The 21,727-nt window shown below is 47.2% G+C and overlaps 1 protein-coding gene across 3 annotated transcripts in view; it reads left to right on the top strand.

Annotated features, from left to right (window-relative positions):
* Window positions 1–14,217: 14,217 nt before the first annotated feature.
* Window positions 14,218–21,727, top strand: part of ALDH9A1 (aldehyde dehydrogenase 9 family member A1) — a 46,182-nt gene continuing 38,672 nt past the window's right edge. For all 3 annotated transcript variants that reach the window (XM_044266777.1, XM_044266776.1, XM_044266778.1), the window contains exons 1-4: window positions 14,218–14,445; window positions 16,397–16,542; window positions 19,790–19,919; window positions 20,709–20,843. In XM_044266777.1, the coding sequence (XP_044122712.1) occupies window positions 14,265–14,445; window positions 16,397–16,542; window positions 19,790–19,919; window positions 20,709–20,843 (592 nt within the window). In that variant the 5' untranslated portion in view covers window positions 14,218–14,264. The remainder of the gene's footprint in view (window positions 14,446–16,396; window positions 16,543–19,789; window positions 19,920–20,708; window positions 20,844–21,727) is intronic.

The raw sequence follows: 21,727 nt of genomic DNA, 5'->3' as shown, positions 1-21,727 counted from the left end.
TTTCATCTGCAAGGTGAGATCTGTTCTGTACCACATTCCTAGATACGTGTTTTTAGTAATCTGAACATAAACATTGGCCAGGAAGGGCTAAACTAAAAGTTTTAAATGTACTATTTTATCATACTTGTCTTATAAGCTCAAAATATAGAGTTGTCCTATTATAGGAAGTGGGAAACACTAGAGGAAAGAAAAGTAACTCACGGGAGTATAAAAATGAGGGTCCTCGGCGTCCCTTTATACCCTCATGTGACCTGCGGGTTTCTGGGCAAGGCATTCTTCGTCCCCCCGGAGGCAAGGGTGTAGCTGGAGGTAGACCGTCTTGCAGGGCTTCCTTTGGGTCCCAGTGGCCATGCTCCTGCCATGCTCCTTTGTAAAGGATGAGAGGATGCTTCTATCATGATCTTCCCCTGCCTAATCCCTGAACTTGGAAATCTCGTGTGGAGCGATAACTCTGGCACAAACACATTCATTTATCATAGTCTGCTTAGATGCATGTATTCCACCGTGAGACATGTTATTTGTGAAGTAACAACTGTTAAGCTGCCAGCAAACCAGTCAGTGGCATAAAATCCAGAAGACCGTGGGATAATACCTTTAAAGCTGAGGAAGATAATTATCAGCCTAGAATTTTATGTACGGCTAAGCCATAACATAGGGGGCAAAACTGGGAGGCAGTATTTTCAGAGCTACAGAGTGAAAGATAATTGAATTATTAAAGGATGTATTTCCGGGGCACCTGGCTTGCTCAGTCAGTAGAGAATGCAGCTCTCGATCTTGAGGTCATGAGTTCAAGCCCCATGTTGGGCATAGAGCTCATACTGAAAAAAGAAATACATATGTATGTATGTATTTCTTCCAGGAGGACAGAAAAGACTACCAGGAGGAAGGTGTGGGACATAAGAAACATGGCCAACATAGAAATTAATAAAATATATGGGTAAATTTAAGTGTTTTATGGATTATCTAGCTAAGAGTTATTTCAAGAAAACCCCATAAGGTTCTTACCCCCATCTGACAGATGAAGAAACTGAGGTAAGAGAGGTTAAGTAACTTGTTCACCATCACTTAGCTAGTGAAGGGCAGAGTCAGGATTTGGAGCGAAGCCATCTAAAGTTATGTGTCCTGGGCTCTCCAGTGCCTCTCCATAGGCAGGTGGCGATTTCCCTTCCCTCGGCTCTTACCTCTTCCTCTGGAGAGTACAGGAGCCCTGAAGGTGGGGGGCGGGGGTTAGTTGTTCTTGTGTCCTTAAAGCCATCACATCAGTGGGAACACGGCAAAACTCAACAAAAGCAGGTGAAATGGAACAGAAATCTTCATTTCTAGGTCAGTTTGGTCAGAAAGGATGTGTGATAATGGATGGCGATGATTTCTAATGGTGTTTTCCCCACAACACTGACTGTTCCAGGCAAAATGATGGTCATGATAACAATGATGACAAAAATGAGGGAATCTCTATAAAGCATAAAAAGAGAAGGAACCACACTGAAAATTCTGCCACTGCCTTTGTAAAGTGAGACTGTCTGGTCCATCCTACCACTTACCTCCTTAGGTTTTGATTATAGGGCTTTCTAATTAAATTTCTTATGGAACAGGTTTTCATAAAGTGTATTTCCGTAGATGGAGAGTAAAAAGGAAGGAGAGTAACATCTCTTCACCCTGTTTCTAAAAGAACACAAATAGATGTATTACAAAAGAATAAAGCTACCAGATCATAAGAATGTAAATCAAAGGATATATTAAGGGCTATGCAACCTCACAATTAGTTTTTTTAATTACTTGCCCTGAAAAATTTTCAAGACTAGTCATTTGGATGACTAGATCCAGACCATCATGGAATCATTGGAGATGACCTTTCAGGCCAGAAGAACCTCTGAATGTCTCTCAAAATGAATGAAATGGCTACTGGGCCAATGCAGAGGATAATTGTCCCTTTTCTAGTTTAAGGGAAACAAAATCAAGTATTTTCTTTTTTTTTTTTTTTTAAAGATTTTCTTTATTTATTTGTCAGAGAGAGAGGGAGAGAGAGCGAGCACAGGCAGACAGAGAGGCAGGCAGAGGCAGAGGGAGAAGCAGGCTCCCTGCCGAGCAAGGAGCCGGATGTGGGACTCGATCCTAGGACGCTGGGATCATGACCTGAGCCGAAGGCAGCTGCTTAACCAACTGAGCCACCCAGGCGTCCCAAATCAAGCATTTTCAATGCCATGTATTAGCCTACTCAGGTTGCACTCGTAATACACTGAAGCAGAAAACTTTCCCAAAAAATGCGGGTAAGCCTGGATTTATTCACAGACAGCATTCCAAAGTCTAGGTCAGTTTGGAAATTGGAAAGCAAATGGCTGTAAGTACCCATATGCCTGAGCAGACTGGGGTCCCTCGTCTCCCACGTTAAGTCATCCTCTGGGGGGTCAGGAACTTAAGGGACACCAGCGGGTTGGCGAGCATACAGAATTCCCCTACATCCAAATCAAAATCATTTTGCCACATACTATTATGTAGTAGGTTTTTTTTCCAGTATACTTGCTTTTTTTGCATTAATTCTGCTTAAGTTACAGTCTTCTAGTTTACTTTTACCCTTGAGGTTTTAAACTTTTTAGAATGGAAAAAAATCTCAAAAAGTCTTAAAAAGTACAAAGAACACTGAGATCCCCATTATTCAACAACTGTTAACTTGTGACCAATCTCATGTCTGCCCCTGCCTGCTTCCTGTAGTATTTTGAAGCAAATCCTAGGCATCCCATCTTTTATGCATAAATACTACAGTGCTTTTAAATACGTGTGTGTAATCTAACCTTATATACCTAAAAAATGGATAATTGTCTTAAGATGTCAAAATTTGTTGCACTCTTTTTTGAATGAAGACCCAAATAAGATAACTATATTGCGATACTGATGAGCATCGTAAATGTCTTCAGTCCGCTGTAGCAGTTTTCAAACTAGAGCTTGTCAGAATCCCCTACAAGGCTTATTAAAACAGAGTTTCTGATTCTAAGTCTGGGGTAGAGCTTAGTAAAGCTTAGTAATTTGCACTTCTGACGAATGCAAGGTGATGCTAAAGCTATCGGGCTCACTCACATTTTAGCTCCCCACTGTCTCTCATTTTCCCCCTTGCAATTTATTTATTGAAGAAACTAAGCTGTTTACCCTGTAGAGTTTCCCTCAGTTTGGGTTTTGCTGATCGTATCCTGTTTATTCTTGCCTGCACTTGTCGATGGGGAGAGAACACCGTGTGTGGACATCACTGGGCTCAGGTCCTTGTCACTGTACCCTGAGTTCACCTGCAGCAGCCTCCCAGGCTGTCTCCCTTACTCTGGCCTTTCGCCCGTCCTGTCTTGAGAATTCTTTCTCAATTGTCCGTCCAGCTCTTGCTTCGCCAAGGAAAGTGGTCCAGTGGCTGCCAGGAGCGTCTGAGTAAGCTGTTTGGCACCGGTCCGGATCTCTAGTCCATTCCGGTCCGGATCTCTAGTCCATCCCGGTCCGGATCTCTAGTCCATTCCGGTCCGGATCTCTAGTCCATTCCAGTCTGGATCTCTGGTCCCCGCTCTCACCCTGATAAACCTAGGCTCCAGTCAAGCAGAATTTATCTTGAGAATATATTTTCAGTCTTTTTGGACATCATTACCCTTGTTTTCTCTGCCTAGAATGTTCTATTCCCTTCTAGGCTCTGCTCAAGCATCCTCTCATAAGTTTGCTTTGACCGTTAGATGGCCGGTTCTTTCCCCTCTCTGTATCTCTGTGTTTTTCATATATGAATCACTTATCAAAAATGGGCAAGTGTCTTGACTTTCTAAGCCTCAACTGCCTCATCTGGAAAATGGGGTTACTATACTCTAGTCAATCTCCCTTATCCAACCTCCTCTTATGCAAGTCTTCCCCGCATCCTCCCTGTTCTGTGAATGCTGGCTGGTGCACACAGCACGTCAGATGCTCTTAGCCATGCTTATGCACTTGAGCCCCCACCTGGGAACTGTGGGATGTTATTTGTTTTGTTAATTTTCGTCACACAAATTGACGATATCTGCAGATTCATAAAACAGGAATGCAAAAAGAATTGCATCTATGAAAATGGTTTGGAATGACTCAGTAAAAGCAAGTTGCTAAACATAATTGCTCTGACTTATTTGTGGGTGAAATAACAGAGACTGAAAAAGTAATAACAATTTAGGAAGATTCAGCACTTCTATCATTTTTTAGGGTTTCAGTTCATATCCCACATTAAGGAAACCAAAACTGGACATCAGAGGCACTACGTTTGGTTTTAAAACATTTTATCTTTGGAAAGCATCCACCATAAAACGTTGGATTTTTGTCATTTCAAGTTCTGTTTGAATTCTTAAGATTTTTTAAAACCCTGAGTTGCGAATATTTGGTTCTTTTGTATTACTGCTAAAAAGTATGCATGGGATACAAAATAAAGATAATTTTTTTTTTCAAAATAAAGATAATTCTTTGGAGTAAATGAGCCAGTCATGCATGATCAAAACAAAACCAAAACCCCACAAAAAAACCCAAACTAAACTAGTGGGACTCCAAACAATAGGCCCATACTCAAGGAAAAGGCCTTGGCCCTACATCAAAAGTGATAGGGTATATATTTGTATGTTTTAAGTTACGTGTCTGAAGTATATAAAATATTTTTGTGCATGTGATTCTACTCTGTAATTGACCTTTTAGGTCAGAACAGCTCAGCAGCACCCAGTCACATACAGGGATTAACAACGTGGAGAATCCTCTAGAAGGATGAGCAGCACTCCTCTAGAAGGATGAGCAGCACTCATTGTAATGCATATCGCGATGGAAGTAGCTGCACAGAGAGAAAGGAACCATTGATGGTCTCTGGCAAGGATTTTGGGTACTGGTCAGCAAAAATTAGCAAAAACCCTTGCCTTCAAGGAGCATAGAGTATAGATGGGGCAGCATTTGAGGAAATCAACAGAGTTTGCTAAGTAGAGAGGAACCCTGTGCTCTAGGAGCAGAGAGGAGGATGTCTAATGGATCCAAGAATAGCTTCCTGGGGGTCCAAGCGTGGAATTCTGAAGTTGGCAGAGAAGAAGCTGCAAGAAAAGCATTGGAGACAGAAAGAATAACGTGGAATAATGTTCAAAAAAGGAAGCAGGCAGGAAACAGGAGGTCGTTGAGGATGACTGGATCATTAGGGAGAAATGACAAGCCATGTGGCCTCTCCATGATCGGGTAAGGGATACAGTTTGAAATGCCCAAGAAGCCCGTCTTCACAAGCAGAGAACCGGCGTAATCAGATGCACATTTTAAGATCACTCTGTGGCAGGGTGGACACAGATTAGAGAAGGCAAGCCTTCGGACCGGCCAGGAAGCCAACCACTCGTCACATACTTACTAAGCACTACTGTGTGCCCGGGATCCTGTGGTCACCAAAAATAAGAGTTACAACGAGTTCCAGTCTGGTGAGGGAAGTAGATGTCAAATTGTCAGACAAGTGGACATACAGGCACAAAAATTAAGTGTTTTAAGAAATCCCCGCGAATCACTGAGTATAACAGTGTGACTGGAGTATATGAGGGATTGTCTGGTGTTCCTTCTTCGGATCATGGTTTCCTCTAGGGAGCCGTGCCTCCCTACTCCATGTGGTATGTCGTGTCAGTCACACTGTCCCTGCTGTCCCTTGAAGATGGGCGCAGAACCAAGGCTAACCAGTTAGAGCACTCTGCCCTCCTGGCCCCAGTGACCAGGCTCCAGACTGGACGTACGGGCCAAACGAAAGCAATTGGGAACTACTCTAATGTTTGATATGCGGATCGAAGAGAGGACGCTGGGGTGGCTCAGACGGTTAAATGTCTGCCTTCAGCTCAGGTCATGATCCTAGAGTCCTGGGATCGAGTCCTGTGTCAGGCTTCCTGCTCATTGGGGACCCTGCTTCTCCCTTTGGCTGTTGCCTCCCCTACTTGTGCTCTCTCTCTGCGACACATAAATAAAATCCTAAAATAATAATAATAATCTATGTGTGGATCAGAGGAAAGAGAAGTCCTCTCATCCTTTGGATCACAAGCTGTAAGTACATTGGTTTGAACCATTCAGCTTTCTTTCTGATGAAGGTAGAGAACCAGAGAATGAATCCCATAAACATGAAGTAGTAGAGCAGAGGTGTGTGTGTGTGGTCTGAGTGGAGGGGACATTGACAACATTATTTGAGCCTCTAGATCTGCCTAAAGCTGAAGCCACATTTGAACTTCTCGGGTACACTGAAGGGAATAGAGGAGGAGGGACATGCTCTGGGGTACATAATAAGTCCATTTATTTTTTTATTTTAAAGATTTTTAAAAATTATTTGAAAGAGAAAGAGAGCATGAACAGGGAAGGGGGAAGGGGCAGAGGAAGAGGGAGAAGCAGACTCCCAGCTGAACAGGGAGCCCAACATGGGGATCAATCCCCGGACCCCAGGGTCATGACCAGAGCTGAAGGCAGAGGCTTCAATGGCGGCGCCCCATTATGAGTCCATTTAGACAAAAATGAATGAAAGAAGCTTGTGGGATAACGAGGCGGGAATGCCTCACGGAGGCCGCATACATGTTTCCAGCGTCCAGCACTCAGAAGGGACATCAAAGACGGAGTTACGTATTTGGGAGTCATCAAACACCAGTGAACGTTGAAGTCACAGGTTTGGCTGCGATTCTATGAGAGAATCTAGAGATCGTGGAGGAAGAAGACCGAATCCTGGGGACATTATCATTTAAAGGGAAAACAGAGATGTCAACACAAAATAACAAGAATACCCGGGAGAAAGGGAGGCTCCTCCAGCTGGCAAGGAATAACGTTAAGCTGTGGGCAGCCTTGGTTCTTCCCATGCACACTCCCCCCACCCCACCCATGAGCGTATCCTGCCTTTCTCATTCCCCCCACGGCGGTCTACAGTCCCCTCCCAGCTGGCTTATTGCATTAGCAGCCTGACTGGCCCCTTTGCTTCCACTCTTTTTGTGAGGTAACAACAATGTGTGATTCCTTTATTTATTTTTAAAGATTTTATTTATTTGACAGGAAGAGAAATCATAAGTAGGCAGAGAGGCAGGCAGAGAGAGGAGGAAGCGGGCTCCCAGCTGAGCAGAGAGCCCGAGGTGGGGATCGATGCCAAGACCCTGAGATCAAGACCTGAGTCGAAGGCAGAGGCTTAACCCACTGAGCCACCCAGGCGCCCCAATGTGTGATTCCTGTAAAAAGTAAGCCAGAGGGGTGCCTGGGTGGCTCAGTGGGTTAAAGCCTCTGCCTTCGGCTCAGGTCATGGTCCCAGGGTCCTGGGATCGAGCCCCGCGTCGGGCTCTCTGCTCCGCAGGGAACCTGCTTCCTCCCCTCTCTCTCTCTGCCTGCCTCTCTGCCTACTTGTGATTTCTCTCTGTCAAATAAATTAAAAAAAAAATAAAATCTTTAAAAAAAAAAAAAAAAACAGTAAGCCAGAGTGTGTTAACTCTTCCACTCAAAACTCCCCATTGGCTCCCTGGATTAGTTTGCTTCAGCTGCTGTAACAAAGTACCACAAACTGAGTGGCTTAAAGAACAGACACTATTATTATTATTTTTTATGGTCTGAGGGTAATGGGATCAAGCCCCGCATTGGGCTCTGCGCTCAGCGCAGAGTGTGCTTGTCACTGTCCCTCTGTTTCTCCCCTGGGAGATGCCCGGCCTCTCCAGTGCTCACTGGCTGGATCCGAGTCACACGTCCATCCGCAAACCCATCAAGGTCGAGGGCAGTAAGAACCCTGGTGGGCTCAGTCTACTCATGATTTGATCTAGTTATAGGAAGGGAGGTAGACACTGCAATAAAGTCAGGGCTCTGCTAGCCTGGGAAAGGGAAGAAACGGCTTTGGCCCAGGTTACTAATACTAGGCGGTACGACGGTTCAGAGAGGCCCCTCCAGGTAGGTCCCTGCCCGGCCGGCCGCCTCCCTTGTTCTGATTCTTGCTCTCTGCTGCCACCTGGTGCAGGGAGAGTTCTATCACGCCCAATATCCACCCAGCCTCAAGTTTGGGGGGTACGGGATAAAACACATTGGTGGTCACATTTCAAAAATGCCATAGCTGCTTGACTCTGTGATCCACATTCTTGAATTCCTTCTTTGTCGCGTGGGTTTGCTAAGAGTTTTCTAACTTTCCCGCGGAGCCCGCTCGACCTGCCGCTTGTGTGCGTGCGCCACCTAGTGACCGTAACTGGCTCTGCCTGCTCGGTGGCGCACGACGGGCTTTGTTCGCGGAGCCACCTGTCCGCTGTGCTTGGAGAGGCCGGCGGGGAGAATGGACCACACACCCCCAGAGGATTCTAGCAGGGGTGTGATGGGGCCAATGGGAGGGTCCCTATGGTTGGTCCTAAGATACAGACCTCACAGATGCATGGCAGGTGTGTTAACATTTTCCATTCCTAGACCCTCCTCCTGTCACTCCTGCTTCTAAGACATTTCCACGAAAAACAAAACAAAACAAAACACAATGAAAAGAATAAAAAAAGGTTTGTTCCTCCCTCAACATGGCAACCAACCTTAAAAATAGGAGAGAAAGGGGCACCTGGGTGGCTCAGTCAGTTAAACATCCAGCTTTTGATTTAGGCTCAGGTCGTGATCTCAGTGTCCAGCCCAGGGTAGAGCTCCCCACCCCCCAAAATCGGGCTCTGCACTCAGTGGGGAGTCTGCTTGAGATGCTCTCTCCCCTTCTCCCGCTCTCTCTGCCCCTCCCCCACTTGTGCATGCATGCACGCCCTCGCTCTTTCTCTTTCTCTCAAATAAAGAAATCTTTAAAGAAAAATAGGAGGAAAAGAGAGCAGTGGACCCAGGAGGGTCCCCCTCACCTCTCTGGTCGCCTCGGCATCTTTCCTCTTGTTGCACGTCTCCGTCCAGCCCCGCCCTTCCTCCTCCCTGTCACCTTCCCTCTCTTGCGCAATTCTCTCTGCCGGGTCCTCGGCCGCCCCTGTTCTTCCTTGAGACCTTGCTACATCCTCAGTTTTACCACAGAATGCCACTTTAACTAAATGCCTGACTTCTTCATGACGGAAATATAAATTACACAATTACATAATATAATTACATAAATATGTCTGATAATACATGTTCCAAAATAACCACTGCTCACACGTGGGTATCTGTAATGGTGTATTTTTTTAAGATTTTATGTTTTTATTTATTTATTTGAGAGAGAGAGGGAGAGAAAGATTGCAAGAAGTGGGGAGGGGTGGAGGGAGAAGCAGACTCCTGGCCAAGCAGAGAGCCCGATGCCTGACTCCATCCAAGGACTCTGGGATCATGACCTGAGCCAAAGGCAGATGCTTAAATGACTGAGCCACCTAGGTGCCCTGCGATAGGGTAAATCATGTGTCCGCTTGGCTAGGCTGCAATGCCCAGGTGTTGGGCCAAACACCATTCTAGAAGTTGCCGTGCAGGTACTTTTTAGATGTGATAAACATTTATGATCAGTAGACTTTGAGTAAAGCCAAAGATCTTCCCTAATATGGGAATGGAACCTCATCCAAGCAGGTGAAGGCCTTAAAAGTGGACTGAAGTTTCCCAAATCAGGAGGAATTTTCCTCAAGAGCACAACGTCGAAACTCTGTCTGAGTTTCCAGCTTGCTGCCCTGCAGAATTTGGACTCGGGACTGCACGTCAATTCTTACTTACTTACGGACTTGAGACTTGCCAGTCCCCAGAACCATGTAAGCCAATTCCTTAACCTCTCTCTCCATCTCTCCCTCTCACTCTGTCTCTATAATGTATCCTATTGGCTCTGTTTCTCCGGGAAACCCCACCTAACAGAAGCTCTGTGGTGGAGATGGCCAGCTACTCCCCAAATGCATACTCTGCTAACTAACTAGTTAACGAACTGTGAGTTGCACTTGGCTATGGCCATGCAACTAACTTCTCCCCACTGGGACGGGAAGAGAAGTGATACGAGACACTGTGATGCGGCCCCACTCCAGCTTCTCGCTCTTTTTCTTTTCCAGATGACTGCCAGGGTCACATGGGGAACATCCTTGGAAGCCATGTGTTGGTGATGGCATCCTGGGTCCTTCAGTAATTCTGGGCAGCAGAGCTCCCTCCTCCCCATCCTGGCCGCACAGCTCTTGCACATTCTAACCTCGATGTCCCTGGACTGTTAGGCAGGTTGTAAATAAATTTCTACTGTTTTCAAGTTATTGCATTTTGCATTTGTTTGATAAACTAGTTTAACATACCCTAATACAGAAATGGGTACCTTGAAGTGGAATGCTATTTTAAAAAAACACCTAGGGTGCCTGGGGGGCTCAGTCAGTTGAGCATCTGCCTTCAGCTCAGGTCGTGATCCCAGGGTCCTGGGATGGAGCCTTGCATCACACTGGGCTCTCTGCTTGGTGGGAAGTCTGCTTCTTCCTCTACCCCTACCTCCTGCTTGTGATCTCTCTCTCAGCTCTCTCTCTCTCAAATAAATAAATAAAATCTTAAAACAAAAACAAAAACAAAAACAAAAAAAACACCTAAAGTATGCCTGGATGGCTCAGTTGTTTAAGCAGTCAGCTCTTGGTTTCAGTTCAGGTCATGATTTCAGGGTCCTGGTGATGTAGGAAAGAATGTTGAGGTTTGAAGTGGATGGCAAGAAAGAACTCTTGAGACATCTTTGGTACAAAGAGGTGACTTTATTAAAGCATGGGGACAGGACCCGTGGGCAGAAAGAGCAGCAATGGGGTCATGAGAAGTGGCTCATTATATACTTTCAAGTTGGGAAGGGGTTAGGGATAATGTAAGTCTCTAAAGAATTTTGGAAGCAAGGTTTCCAAGACCTCGAGGAGGCTAGCTGTTGTTGGGAAAAGGTTATTTATTACCGTCTAATAAAACCTTCATCACGAGACCCTTCAGATGTATATCGGTGGACCACATGCTTGGGGGATGATTGCCAACACTTATCTTGGGGGGGTAGAGATAAAGGAAATTTCCAAAGGAATTTTTGTGTGTTAAAGTAGATTACCGGGGTAATCTACTGGGGTGAGGGGTGGTCAAAGCTAAGACGGCCTTTTGCCCTTAGCAAAGTGTCACCATCGAGGCAGTTGAGTCCCTAGAGGAATGTCACATTGCCTGTTTCAAGGACTTGTCAATGGGCTATAGGTAGTAAGGAAATTTAGTAATTTTTCATCTGTCTTTGTTTCCCACATCACTGGGATCAAGACCTGCTTTGGGGTGCTCAGCGGGGAGTCTGCTCAAGGATTCTCCCTCTCCCTTTTTCCTTTCCACCTGCCCAGGCTCTCATGCTCTCTCTCTCTCTAAAATAATAAATTTATTTTAAAAGATTTACTTATTTATTTATCAGAGAGAGGAGTATAAGCAGAGGGAGTGGCAGGCAGAGGAGAAGCAGACTCCCTGCTGAGCAAGGATCCCAATGTGGGACTCGATCCCAGGACTCTGGGATCACGACCTGAGCTGAAGGCAGACGCTTAATCTACTGAGCCACCCAGGTTCCCCTAAAATAAATAAATCTTCAAAAAATAAGATACACACGGAAAACACAGGCATTGGTTTAGTAGATGCCTAGCAGAAGGTTAGGAAGTGATATTACCAGCTGGAAAGCTGGAGTATCCGTGGTTGGTAAAACGTTGGTAGAACCGTTTTTGTGGGGACTTGATAGGCAAATCCAGTTCCTACTGTGGGTGGTACATCTAGAGTAGGTGTTTGGAATGAGCCAGAAGGTATGAGGTGGCTGCCTCCTGCTGTTCTTAGCTAGGTATTACTAGCAAGAAAGGAGCTCAGGTCAGGCTGCTGGTTTTGAAGCAGAAGAAGGGAACGAAGAGTCCAGAACTGGGGACCCTGGAGATATTGAAGGGCCAACTGCTTCAAGAGCATAAATAGCAAGAGACAAGACTTGTCTGTCTTGTCTCCGGGGCCTCTCACGAAGACATCTCAGGCCAACAAAGATCTCATCCCAGTCTTGCCTGGTTGTTTCGGGCGGTTCCACGGCAGGTGCTGATCAACTGGGGAAGAGGAGCCTAGGAGCAAGGAAGCCAGTCATGAAGCAGCTTACGGACTCTGTCTAGAAAAGGCTCCCGACACATGGACTAGATAGAAGCAAACATAGTAAATGCCTTGTATGTTTTTGGAAAGTGTTCCCGAAGAAACCACCGGAAGCCTGGCTGGAAAAAAAAAAAAAAAGTGTTTGTTAAAATAAAACAAATCTTGTGCTCCCAAACTTGCAGACATCAGGCTGTGAAAGTCACATAGTTCTCCAGAAGGCACACTCCTTTGCATCTGTTTGAGGATTTCTATTCACCACAGGTTTCTAGTATTTCAAACAGGACGTGCTTGGCTGTAGCTAATGTTTCTTCTGCTTGAAGTACATCAGACTTCTCGGATTGCTAAACTTATAGTTTTCATGAAAATTGGAAAAATGTTGACCATTATTTCTTCGAACATTTTTATTTTCACCTCTCAATGCCCCCACTTCTGAAATTCCAGTTACATGAATGTTAGGTCACTAGATAGTGCCCCACAGCCCAGAAATGCTCTGTTTATTGTGTTTTCCAGTCTTTTTTTCTCCTTGTGTTTCACTTTGGAGAATGTCTACTGCTATGTCTTCAAACCCGTTCCTCTTTTCCTCTGCATAATCCCATTTGGTATGCTTTTAAATATCAGATATTACGTCTTTCCTCTCCAGAAGTTTGATGCGGGTCTTCTATATATCTTTCCCTCTTCATCATGTTTATTTCTCCCCCTCTACCTTCATAACCATATTGAGTGCTTTTATAATAACTTTTGACATCCTTGTGTGTTAACTCTGTCATCTGTGTGGGTCTTTCTTTTGATTGATTTCTCTCCTGGTTGTTTGCATGGATGATAATTTTTGGTGGCTCTGGACATTCTGGATTACACTTTTTTTAGGTGCTAGACATTGTCGTATTCTTTAAATATTTGGGGCTTTTGTTCTGGGGCACAGATGAGTTACTTGGAATTGATTAGATCCTTCTGAGCCTGGTGGATAAGCGTTGTTACAGCAGACCCAAAGCAGCCACTAGCCTAGGGCTAATGTGACCCCACTGTTGAGAAAATATCCTTCTGAGGACCCTACACAATGCCTTCTATTTATAAGGTCTTTCTATTCTGGCTGGTGGGAACAGTTCCCAGTCCCATATGAGCTCAAGGGATATTCCTGTTTATTCCTTTCTGGCAGGTGTTCCCCTTGGCCTTGAGTTGTCTCCTCCCCAGTACTACAGATCAGTACTCAGCCCTCAAACCAAGGGCAGTCTGCTGATCTCCAAAGCTTTTTGTATAGCTCCTTCCTTTTTTAGCCCCCTTCACATTCTCAAACTGGAAATTCTGTCTCCTTGTTTGGGAAGACAGCCGGGCTCTACTTGGGTTCCTTCTCCCTGCCCTGTGACCTGAACGCTCTTTCTCGGCAGACAGCTGGCAAAGTTGAAGGGCTCCCTGAGGACCACTATCCGATGTTACCTGTTGTCCTGTATCTGTAAATTATTGTTTCCTATGTTTAGCCCAGTTTTCTCGTTGTTTGAGACAAGAAGATAAATCTGGTCACTGTTACTCCATCATCATTGGAAACAGAAGCTTCCGATGAGGAGAGCAGATACAAACAGTGCTACAGTCAAGGACTTAACATTGTCCGGGTTCTCTCAGAACTTTTTTCCCACTTCTTATCTTTATTAAGGTATAATTGACAAAAATGTATGTATTTAGGGTGTACGACCTGGTGTTTTGATAGAGGTATACACTGTGAAATAATCACCACCATCAAGCTTATTCACCTGTGCATCTCCTCACGTGGTTCTCGTTTTCTGTGTGTGTGTGTGTGTGTGTGTGTGCATGACCCTGGTGGGTAGCCCCATCCTTCTGTCTAAGCGAGGGACTGACCCGGACCATCTAGGAGCCTAGACTGCCACCAAGTCTCCCAGATCCTACCTGATCACCTGGAGGCCCTTGAGCTGGGGTAGCCCCGGGGTGACCCGCATCCATTCTCCCTGCCTCACCTCCCCGCGGCCCCGCCCCGCCCCGCCCCGCGGCCCCGCCCCCGTCCAGCGGCCCTCCCCTGAGGGCCGCTCCCTCTGCCAGCCGGTCTCTCCGCGGCCCCGCCCCTCCCCGAGCCCCGCCCCTTACCGCGTCCTCCAGGGCCCCGCCCCTCGCCGGGTCTCTCCGCGGCCCCGCCCCTCGCTACCCGCCCCCCCCACTCCCCGCCCGCCTCTCTTCTCCCGCAGGCCCCGCCCCTCCCCGCAGGCCCCGCCCCTCCCCGCAGGCCCCGCCCCTCCCCGCAGCCCCAAACCTCTGCTCCTCTGCCGCGCGCGTCCCCCATGTTTCTCCGAGCCCGCTCGGCAGCTCTCGTTCCGCTTCTCCGCACCCTTCGGCCTGTTCCTGTTGCGGCCATGAGCACCGGCACTTTCGTTGTGTCGCAGCCGCTCAATTACCGCGGCGGGGCCCGCGTGGAGCCGGCGGACGCCTCGGGCACCGAGAAGGCGTTCGAGCCCGCAACCGGTAACGGGGCGGAGAGGGGGCGGCGGGCCCTGCGCGGCGGGTGGCGGGGGCTGCGGCCGTGCAGGGGGCGGCGGCGGGGCCTGGGCGCGGGGTGGCGCTTCCCCGCCCCACTCTTGGAAGTATTCTGCCCTGAACCTTCATTTAGTGCGTTGGGCAAACGTTTGCTGGGCATACGTGAGTGGAGAACAGAGTTACGTGTGCAGGCAGCTGAGGGCTCCGTGCAAACACGAATGCATCTGGACGGGGACGGGAGGGGAGTCTAGGAAACTGGGACAGCTGGTGAGTTGCGTCTGGGGGCGGAGGGGTCGTGGGTAATGCTACAGCGGCTTGAGAAGAGTCTACAAAGCCAGGGTGCATGAGGTTGTGCCCCTGTTCGCTATTAAAGTGTATTCAACTTTGCGCACATAAGAGAATTAGGATTTCCAGAAGGACGCAGGTGGAAACATGAGTGTGGACAATGGAAAGGCGTGCGCAGATGACTCTAATGAGCATGAATGAGGACTTTGTCGCCATCTCCTAGCCTTAAACTATTTCTGTGCATGAATCAGAATTGGGGAAGGGGTAAAAAGGCCACCTTTTATCCAGTGCTGGAAGTTGCCAAACACTGCTGGGCCCTGGGTTTGCTCTGAGAATTCTGAAGATCACACAGCCAGTGAGGAAGAGGTTTTAGTTTTGGTTTGTGTTTGTTTTGCTGAGCTTTATGGAATATTTGTGGGGAGAAAAATGTAAATGTTTTGTGCAAACCAGAATGGCCTGTAGCCAGAGGGACAAAACTGGATTGCAAAGAACTGCAGAATTTAGAATTGATCAATCCCAGTGAACCACACAGCACTAGTAACCTTAGAGCAGGAAGGAGCCCCAGGGATCCGGGGACTTTGCTGGAGGAAACAGCCTCTCCACCCCCATCCCCATAGGCCTACAGGAGAGAGAAAAAATGCTCTTTATTTTAATTACCATCCTTAGCCACTGCCCTTACCGACTGGTAATTCAAATTTGTAGCAGAAATTGCAGGCTTGTGAAATCTTTCTGGAAAACGCAGAGTCCCTGGAGTTTTTGGTGGAGGGAAAAGGAACTGCCGATTTGGGGTACTTAAAGAATTCTTGTTGGTGGAGTCAGTCACAAGCCTTGATATGTGAGGTTCATATTTTGCACCGGGATATAGGGAATATGGTTGGAGTAAGAAAAGGAGAAACCGGATTTTTTTCCGTTTGAGAAAAATTTTTTCTTGTGTTTAGGGATAAGTTTTCCTGATGTTTATTAATCATATTCATGAGGTGTCAGCACTATGATTTGATTTATGTAGAATACAGAGCGGAATATAAAATCAGAGTTCAGGGGCACCTGGTAGCTCAGGTCATGATCTCAGGGTTCAGGCATCCAGCCCTGCCTCGGGGCTCTCTGCTCAGCGGGGATCCTGCTTCTCCTCCCCTCTCTCTGCCTCCCTCTCTGCCTACTTGTGATCTATCTTTGTCAAATAAATAAATAAAATCTTTAAAAAAAATAAAATCAGAGTTCAGAACCCAGGAGACTGAGGACTTTGAACTTCAATTTCGCAAGACCCCTGAGATTCTCAAACATTGTTAAGGAGGGTTGCAAAACCCAGCTCAGCTGTGAGATAGAGGAGGACATAAGATAGGGTTCGTAACCTGAAGTTCATGCTGTGCTTAGGGGCAAGGGACACGCTCTCTGTAATTCTCTGATGTGCTGACATACGTTTTTCTAGAGAGAAGTCTGCAGCTTTTATTAGATTCTTAAAGGGTTCCGTTGCCTCAGAACAGAGTGAAGAACCTCAGGCATTGGGGTGGTCATGAAGTCAGGCCATAGTTAAAAAACAGGAAGGGGGTCGCTACAAGGCGCTGTGGATACATAGTACTTCCTTTAAACTTGAGATAACTTGAGATAACTTTAAACTCGAGATAAACTTGAGATAACACTGTATTTCCTGTTACAGGCCGAGTGATAGCCACTTTCACGTGCTCGGGAGAGAAGGAAGTAAATTTGGCTGTCGCAGATGCAAAAGCTGCCTTTAAAATATGGAGGCAGAAATCCGGCATGGAGCGCTGTCGAATTCTTTTGGAGGCTGCCAGGATAATAAGGGTATGTTTCACTTTCTTTCTCTTTCAGAAATGTCCCCTTGGAGTTGCTCTGAGGGTTCTCTGTGCTCATCTGCCATTAGACTTTGATGCTGTGTTAGGTGATACTTTTTTTTTTTTTTTAAGATTTTATTTATTTATTTGACAGAGATCGCAAGTAGGCAGAGAGGCAGGGAGAGAGAGAGAGGAGGAAGCAGACTCCCCGCTGAGCAGAGAGCCTCATGCGGGGCTCCATCCCAGGACCCTGGGATCATGACCTGAGCTGAAGGCAGAGGCTTTAACCCCGCTGAGCCACTCAGGTGCCCCTAGGTGATGCCTTTTTTGCAGAACTGCAGAACATTTCCGTGTGCTCACCTGGGTATATGGGACATGATTTCTTTAAGTAGTTGCTGTCTGGATCTTGGCTCTCTCTGACCTCTCCTTTGGCAGGTTGTTTTCTCTATCTTTGTTCTAATGTGTCCTTTGCAGCTTGTCTCCTTTTTAACTCTTTGTATTTGTTTCCAGTTTCCTTTTTCCTCTGATGACTCTACCACTCTTTTTTCAGGTACATATTCTACCGTAATTGCCTGGGAAGATTTTGTAAATTTATAGATGTTTCCTTCTTAAAAAACAAAGTTAGGGTGAACCTGGGTGGCTTAGTCAGTTAAGCGGCTGACTCTCGATTTCAGCTCAGGTCGTGTTCTGGGGATTGTGGATGGAGCTCTGTGTCAGGCTCCGTGCTCAGTGGGGGGATCTGCTTGAGAGCCTCTCTCCCCCTCTGCCCCACCTCTGTCCTCCCTCCTGCTCACATGCTCTCTCTCTCTCTCTAAAATAGTGACAGAGTTGGGACGCCTGGTGGCTCAGTGAGTTAAAGCCTCTGCCTTCGGCTCGGGTCATGATCTCAGGGTCCTGGGATTGAGCCCCACATCAGGCTCTCTGCTCAGCAGGGAGCCTACTTCCTTCTCTCCTCTCTCTGCCTGCCTCTCTGCCTACTTGTGATATCTTTCTAATAAAATCTTTTGAAAAAATAAAATCAAGACAAAGTTAAAACTTCCTACAGTCTTTTTACAAAATTTTTATTTATTTATTTTGAGTAATCTCTACACCCAACGTGGGGTTCGAACTCATGACCCTGAGATCAAGAATTGCATGCTCCACCACTTGAGCCCCTAAACTTTTTAGTCTTTTTTTTAAAGAATTTATTTATTTGACAGAGAGTGAGATAAGGAGACAGAGCACAAGCAGAGGGAGCAGCGGAAGGAGAGGGGGAAGCAGGCTCCCTCCTAAACGGTCCCCGATGTGGGACTCGATCCCAGGACCCTGAGACCATGACATGAACTGAAGGCAGAAGCTTAACCACTGAGCCATCCAGGTGCCCCACCTTTTTACAGTCTTAAAAAACAGAAGGACTAGAGATGCTCATTACAAACAATTAGAAGTCTCAGAAGCATGTACACCAAAATATGAATCGTGGCTACCTCTGACTGGTAGAACTCTGGTGAGTTTTTGTTCTCATAAGTGTGTTAAGTCAGAAACTCTGACATGTCTGATAATTACCATATTTGCAAATATATATATGTGTGTATACACACACACACACACATAAATATATATATGTATATAGTGACAGGAGACATGAGTTGCTGGATTTGATAAATTTTTTTTTTTAGGATTTTATTTATTTATTTGAGAGTGAGAGAGTGCATAAGCAGAGGGGAGGGGCCAAGGGAGAAGGAGGCTCCTCACCGAGCCAGGAGTCCAACATGGGGCTGGATCCCAGGACCCTGAGACCATGACCTGAGCTGGGGGCAGACGCCTCACCGACGGAGCCACCCAGGTGCCCTGAGAAGGGTACAGTTTGTCACTCACAGCAAAGTGCAGCAGCGAGAGGGGTATATTAGCCCTAGTTTTCTGAGCTCCAGTCCTCGAGGGGAGATGCAGTGAGAACCACAGGTTACCCTGTTGCTTGCAGAGTTGCACCCCAGGAGGGGAACCCTCAAGTTCCGAGACTCCGTTTAGACAGGAGCTGCTCCCACACTCCCTCCCCTGGAGCGAGAGCAGTGACTCACTAAGCACATCTCCTCCGGGGTTCAGGGGGAAGGTGTTACCAGCTTTACTACCCTGGGAAGTAAGCAGGTGTCTCCAGAAATGGGAAGCAGTGAGCTGTGCCTCTGCACTTCCTTCTGGGCACGTCTGTCCTTAGGAAGACACTGTGTCTGCCTTCCAAGGCCTTTGTGTCTCCACTTTCCAGCGTCCTCTGCTCAGAAGGCCTGGTGACAGGGTTCATGGAGAATTTCCTCTCAACGAAGTATTTTCTTCTGTCATTAAAAAATTATTTTTAATAGACCAAAAGTGGTAACTCAAGCAGATAATTTATTATTTTAGTTTGTTTTTTAGTTTTCCTAGTGTGTAAGCATTTAGGGTTTTGTCCTCTTAAGAATTAGCCCTTTGGGCCCCTGGGTGGCTCAGTAGATGAAGCGTCTGCCTTTGGCTCAGGGCATGATCCCAGGGTCCTGGGATCAAGTCCCGATTCTCCCTCTCGTGCTCCCAATTCCTTTGTGTAGGCTTTGATTTCCATCTGGTGTCATATTTTTTCTGATTGAAGGAATTTCTTTAGCATTTTTTTTTCCTTAAGATTTTATTTATTTGAAAGAAAGAGTGAGTTAGGAGCACACGAGCAGGGGGGAGGGGCAGGGGGCAAGGGGGAAGCAGACTCCCAGCAGAGCAGGGAGCCCGACGCGGGGCTCCATGCCAGGACCCTGGGATCACAACCAGAGCCGAAGGCAGAGGCTTCACCAACTGAGCTACCCAGACACCCCATCAAACTGTTCCATTATGGGTCTCAAATTTGTTATGATTAACTTGAGGGGAGGATAGGGCTGCTGTTCGCAGTGAGCTTTTTCTCTCTCCCAAATGTAACAGCGCCGCTCCTTTCATTTAAAATGCAAGCGGTTCCTATTTTTAAAAATTGTGCAGTATATTCTGACTATTGAATATGGGGAGATGTCCGGTAATATATGTGTCTTTTTTTTTCTTTTTTTCTTTTTTAAAGATTTTATTTATTTATTTGACAGACAGAGATCACAGGTAGGCAGAGAGGCAGGCAGAGAGATGGGGGGAAGCAGGCTCCCCGCTGAGCAGAAAGCCCGATGCGGGGCTCGATCCTAGAACCCCGGGATCATGACCTGAGCCGAAGGCAGAGGCTTTAACCCACTGAGCCATGCGGGCGTCCCTATATGTGTTTTAAATCTAATCTTCGGTTTTACCCAAAGGAACGGAAGGATGAGATCGCCACGGTGGAGACCATCAACAATGGCAAGTCCATCTTCGAGGCCCGCTGGGACATCGACACTTCGTGGCAGTGCCTGGAGTACTACGCTGGCTTGGCGGGCTCCATGGCCGGTGAGCCCTCGCCTGGCCCTGGGAACCGCGGGCGGGCGGGTGGGAGAGCAGACCCTGGTGACCCGGGAGAGAGATGTGGGGACAGATGTGGGGATGAAGACAGCCCTGGGCTAACAGTCCTGGGCTTGTCACTCTCCGCGTGGGTGACCCTGAGAATGACTTCATCTTTCCTTGTTGAAATTGTCTTCGTGGGTGGTCATGAGGTTCAGTGAGAAAATACACGTAATGCACTCCGCACGGCTCCTGAGCCAAGTGGTTAAAAAAAACAGTTCTTGCAGGAGTCAGTAAGCATCATCATGTTTACTAGTTCTGCCTAATGAGCAGAAAAGGTTTCGTTTCGTTTTGTTTTTGACTCTGTGAGGTTTGCTGTAGCTGGTGTTGGATGGTCGCCGGCACCCCGCAGGGCTGTGGGAGCCAGAGTCTGGGGTGCGGGTCCGCCAGTCCCCATCTCGTTGCCTTCAGGTTCTTACCTGCTAGATCCTCTAAGGTTTTAGAGACTTACATTAAGTCGAGTAAACGTGGCTTTGAGGGACGTGTTGGAGTCTTTCTTGGAGAGAATGTGCGGAGGTGCGCACACAAGTCCAGAGTGAGCCTTAGAGTGGAGTCGGGGAGCGCCCGTGTGCCGGGGACAGTGGGAGGCTGGGGACAGTGGGGAGGCTGGGGACGGCGGGAAGCTGGAGATAGCGGGAGGCCGGGGACAGCGGGAGGCTGCCGAGTGTGGCACCCAGTGTTGGCGGCGTGTCCGGAAAAGCAGTCCTGTGTTCTCTGTGACTCCTGCTTCCCTCTTAGGCGAACATATCCAGCTCCCAGGCGGCTCCTTCGGTTATACCAGAAGAGAACCGCTTGGTGTCTGTGTGGGAATCGGTGCCTGGAATTACCCCTTCCAGATCGCCTGCTGGAAGTCTGCGCCTGCCTTAGCCTGTGGTAAGAAAGAAGGGTTCGTCATGTGGGAGCCATCATTCTGGCCCTTTATTCTACCTCTCACCTCTTTGTGCATGCGTGCCCGTGTGCACATACACATGCATACACACACTCCTTCACACACTCACACTGCACGTCAGAAGGGCTGCCTGCCTTGGGGCACCTGAGGCCTCAGAGGACGTGTGTCCCTTCCTGCCGTGTTGCTCTGGGACCCGGCAGTGTGGCTTATGCACACGGATTGCGTCTATATTATTCCTGCTCTTACTTTATTTCTTTTTAAGATTTTATTTATTTATTTGAGAGGGAGAGAGTGCAAGCAGGGAGAGGGGCAGAGGGAGAGGAAGAAGCAGGCTCCCCGCTAAGCAGGGAGCTGGATGTGGGGCTCGATCCCAGGACCCTGGGATCATGACCTGAGCCGAAGGCAGAGGCTTCACTGATTAAGCTGCCGAGGAGCCCTATTCCCACTTTTCTTTATCGAATTTATTTTTGTTATGGAAAAGAAGACCATTAATTTTGGTCTGGGAGGTCTTATTTTTTACTGTCAAATTGATGTAGATTGGTGCTCCTTTTAAGTTCTCTTCCTTTCTGCACAAGAATTGTGGGATGAATTTCTGTGGAGGGAGTCACATTCGGGAGTTTGGCTTCACTTAAGAAGCAGAAGGTAAACTTCCTCCTTCATAAGACAAATCATAAACAAGGTTTCCGTTAGAGAAACTTCAGCTGGCTGACCGAAAAAGTGTTCTCCTACTATTTAAAGAGGAATCAGTGGGAAAAGATGATTTATTGTATCTCAGGAAAAAAAAATCCTGACGTTAAGGAAAGCACTAGAGCTGGGACGCTGTGTGGAAATGCAGCTTTCCTCCTGTCATGCTTTGTGCCCTTCTGCT

This window comes from Neovison vison, chromosome 10 (genome assembly GCF_020171115.1).
Source record: "Neovison vison isolate M4711 chromosome 10, ASM_NN_V1, whole genome shotgun sequence".
Lineage (NCBI taxonomy): Eukaryota > Metazoa > Chordata > Mammalia > Carnivora > Mustelidae > Neogale > Neogale vison.
The sequence above is the reverse complement of the archived record's forward strand: the minus strand, read 5'-3'. Positions and strand labels throughout refer to the sequence as shown.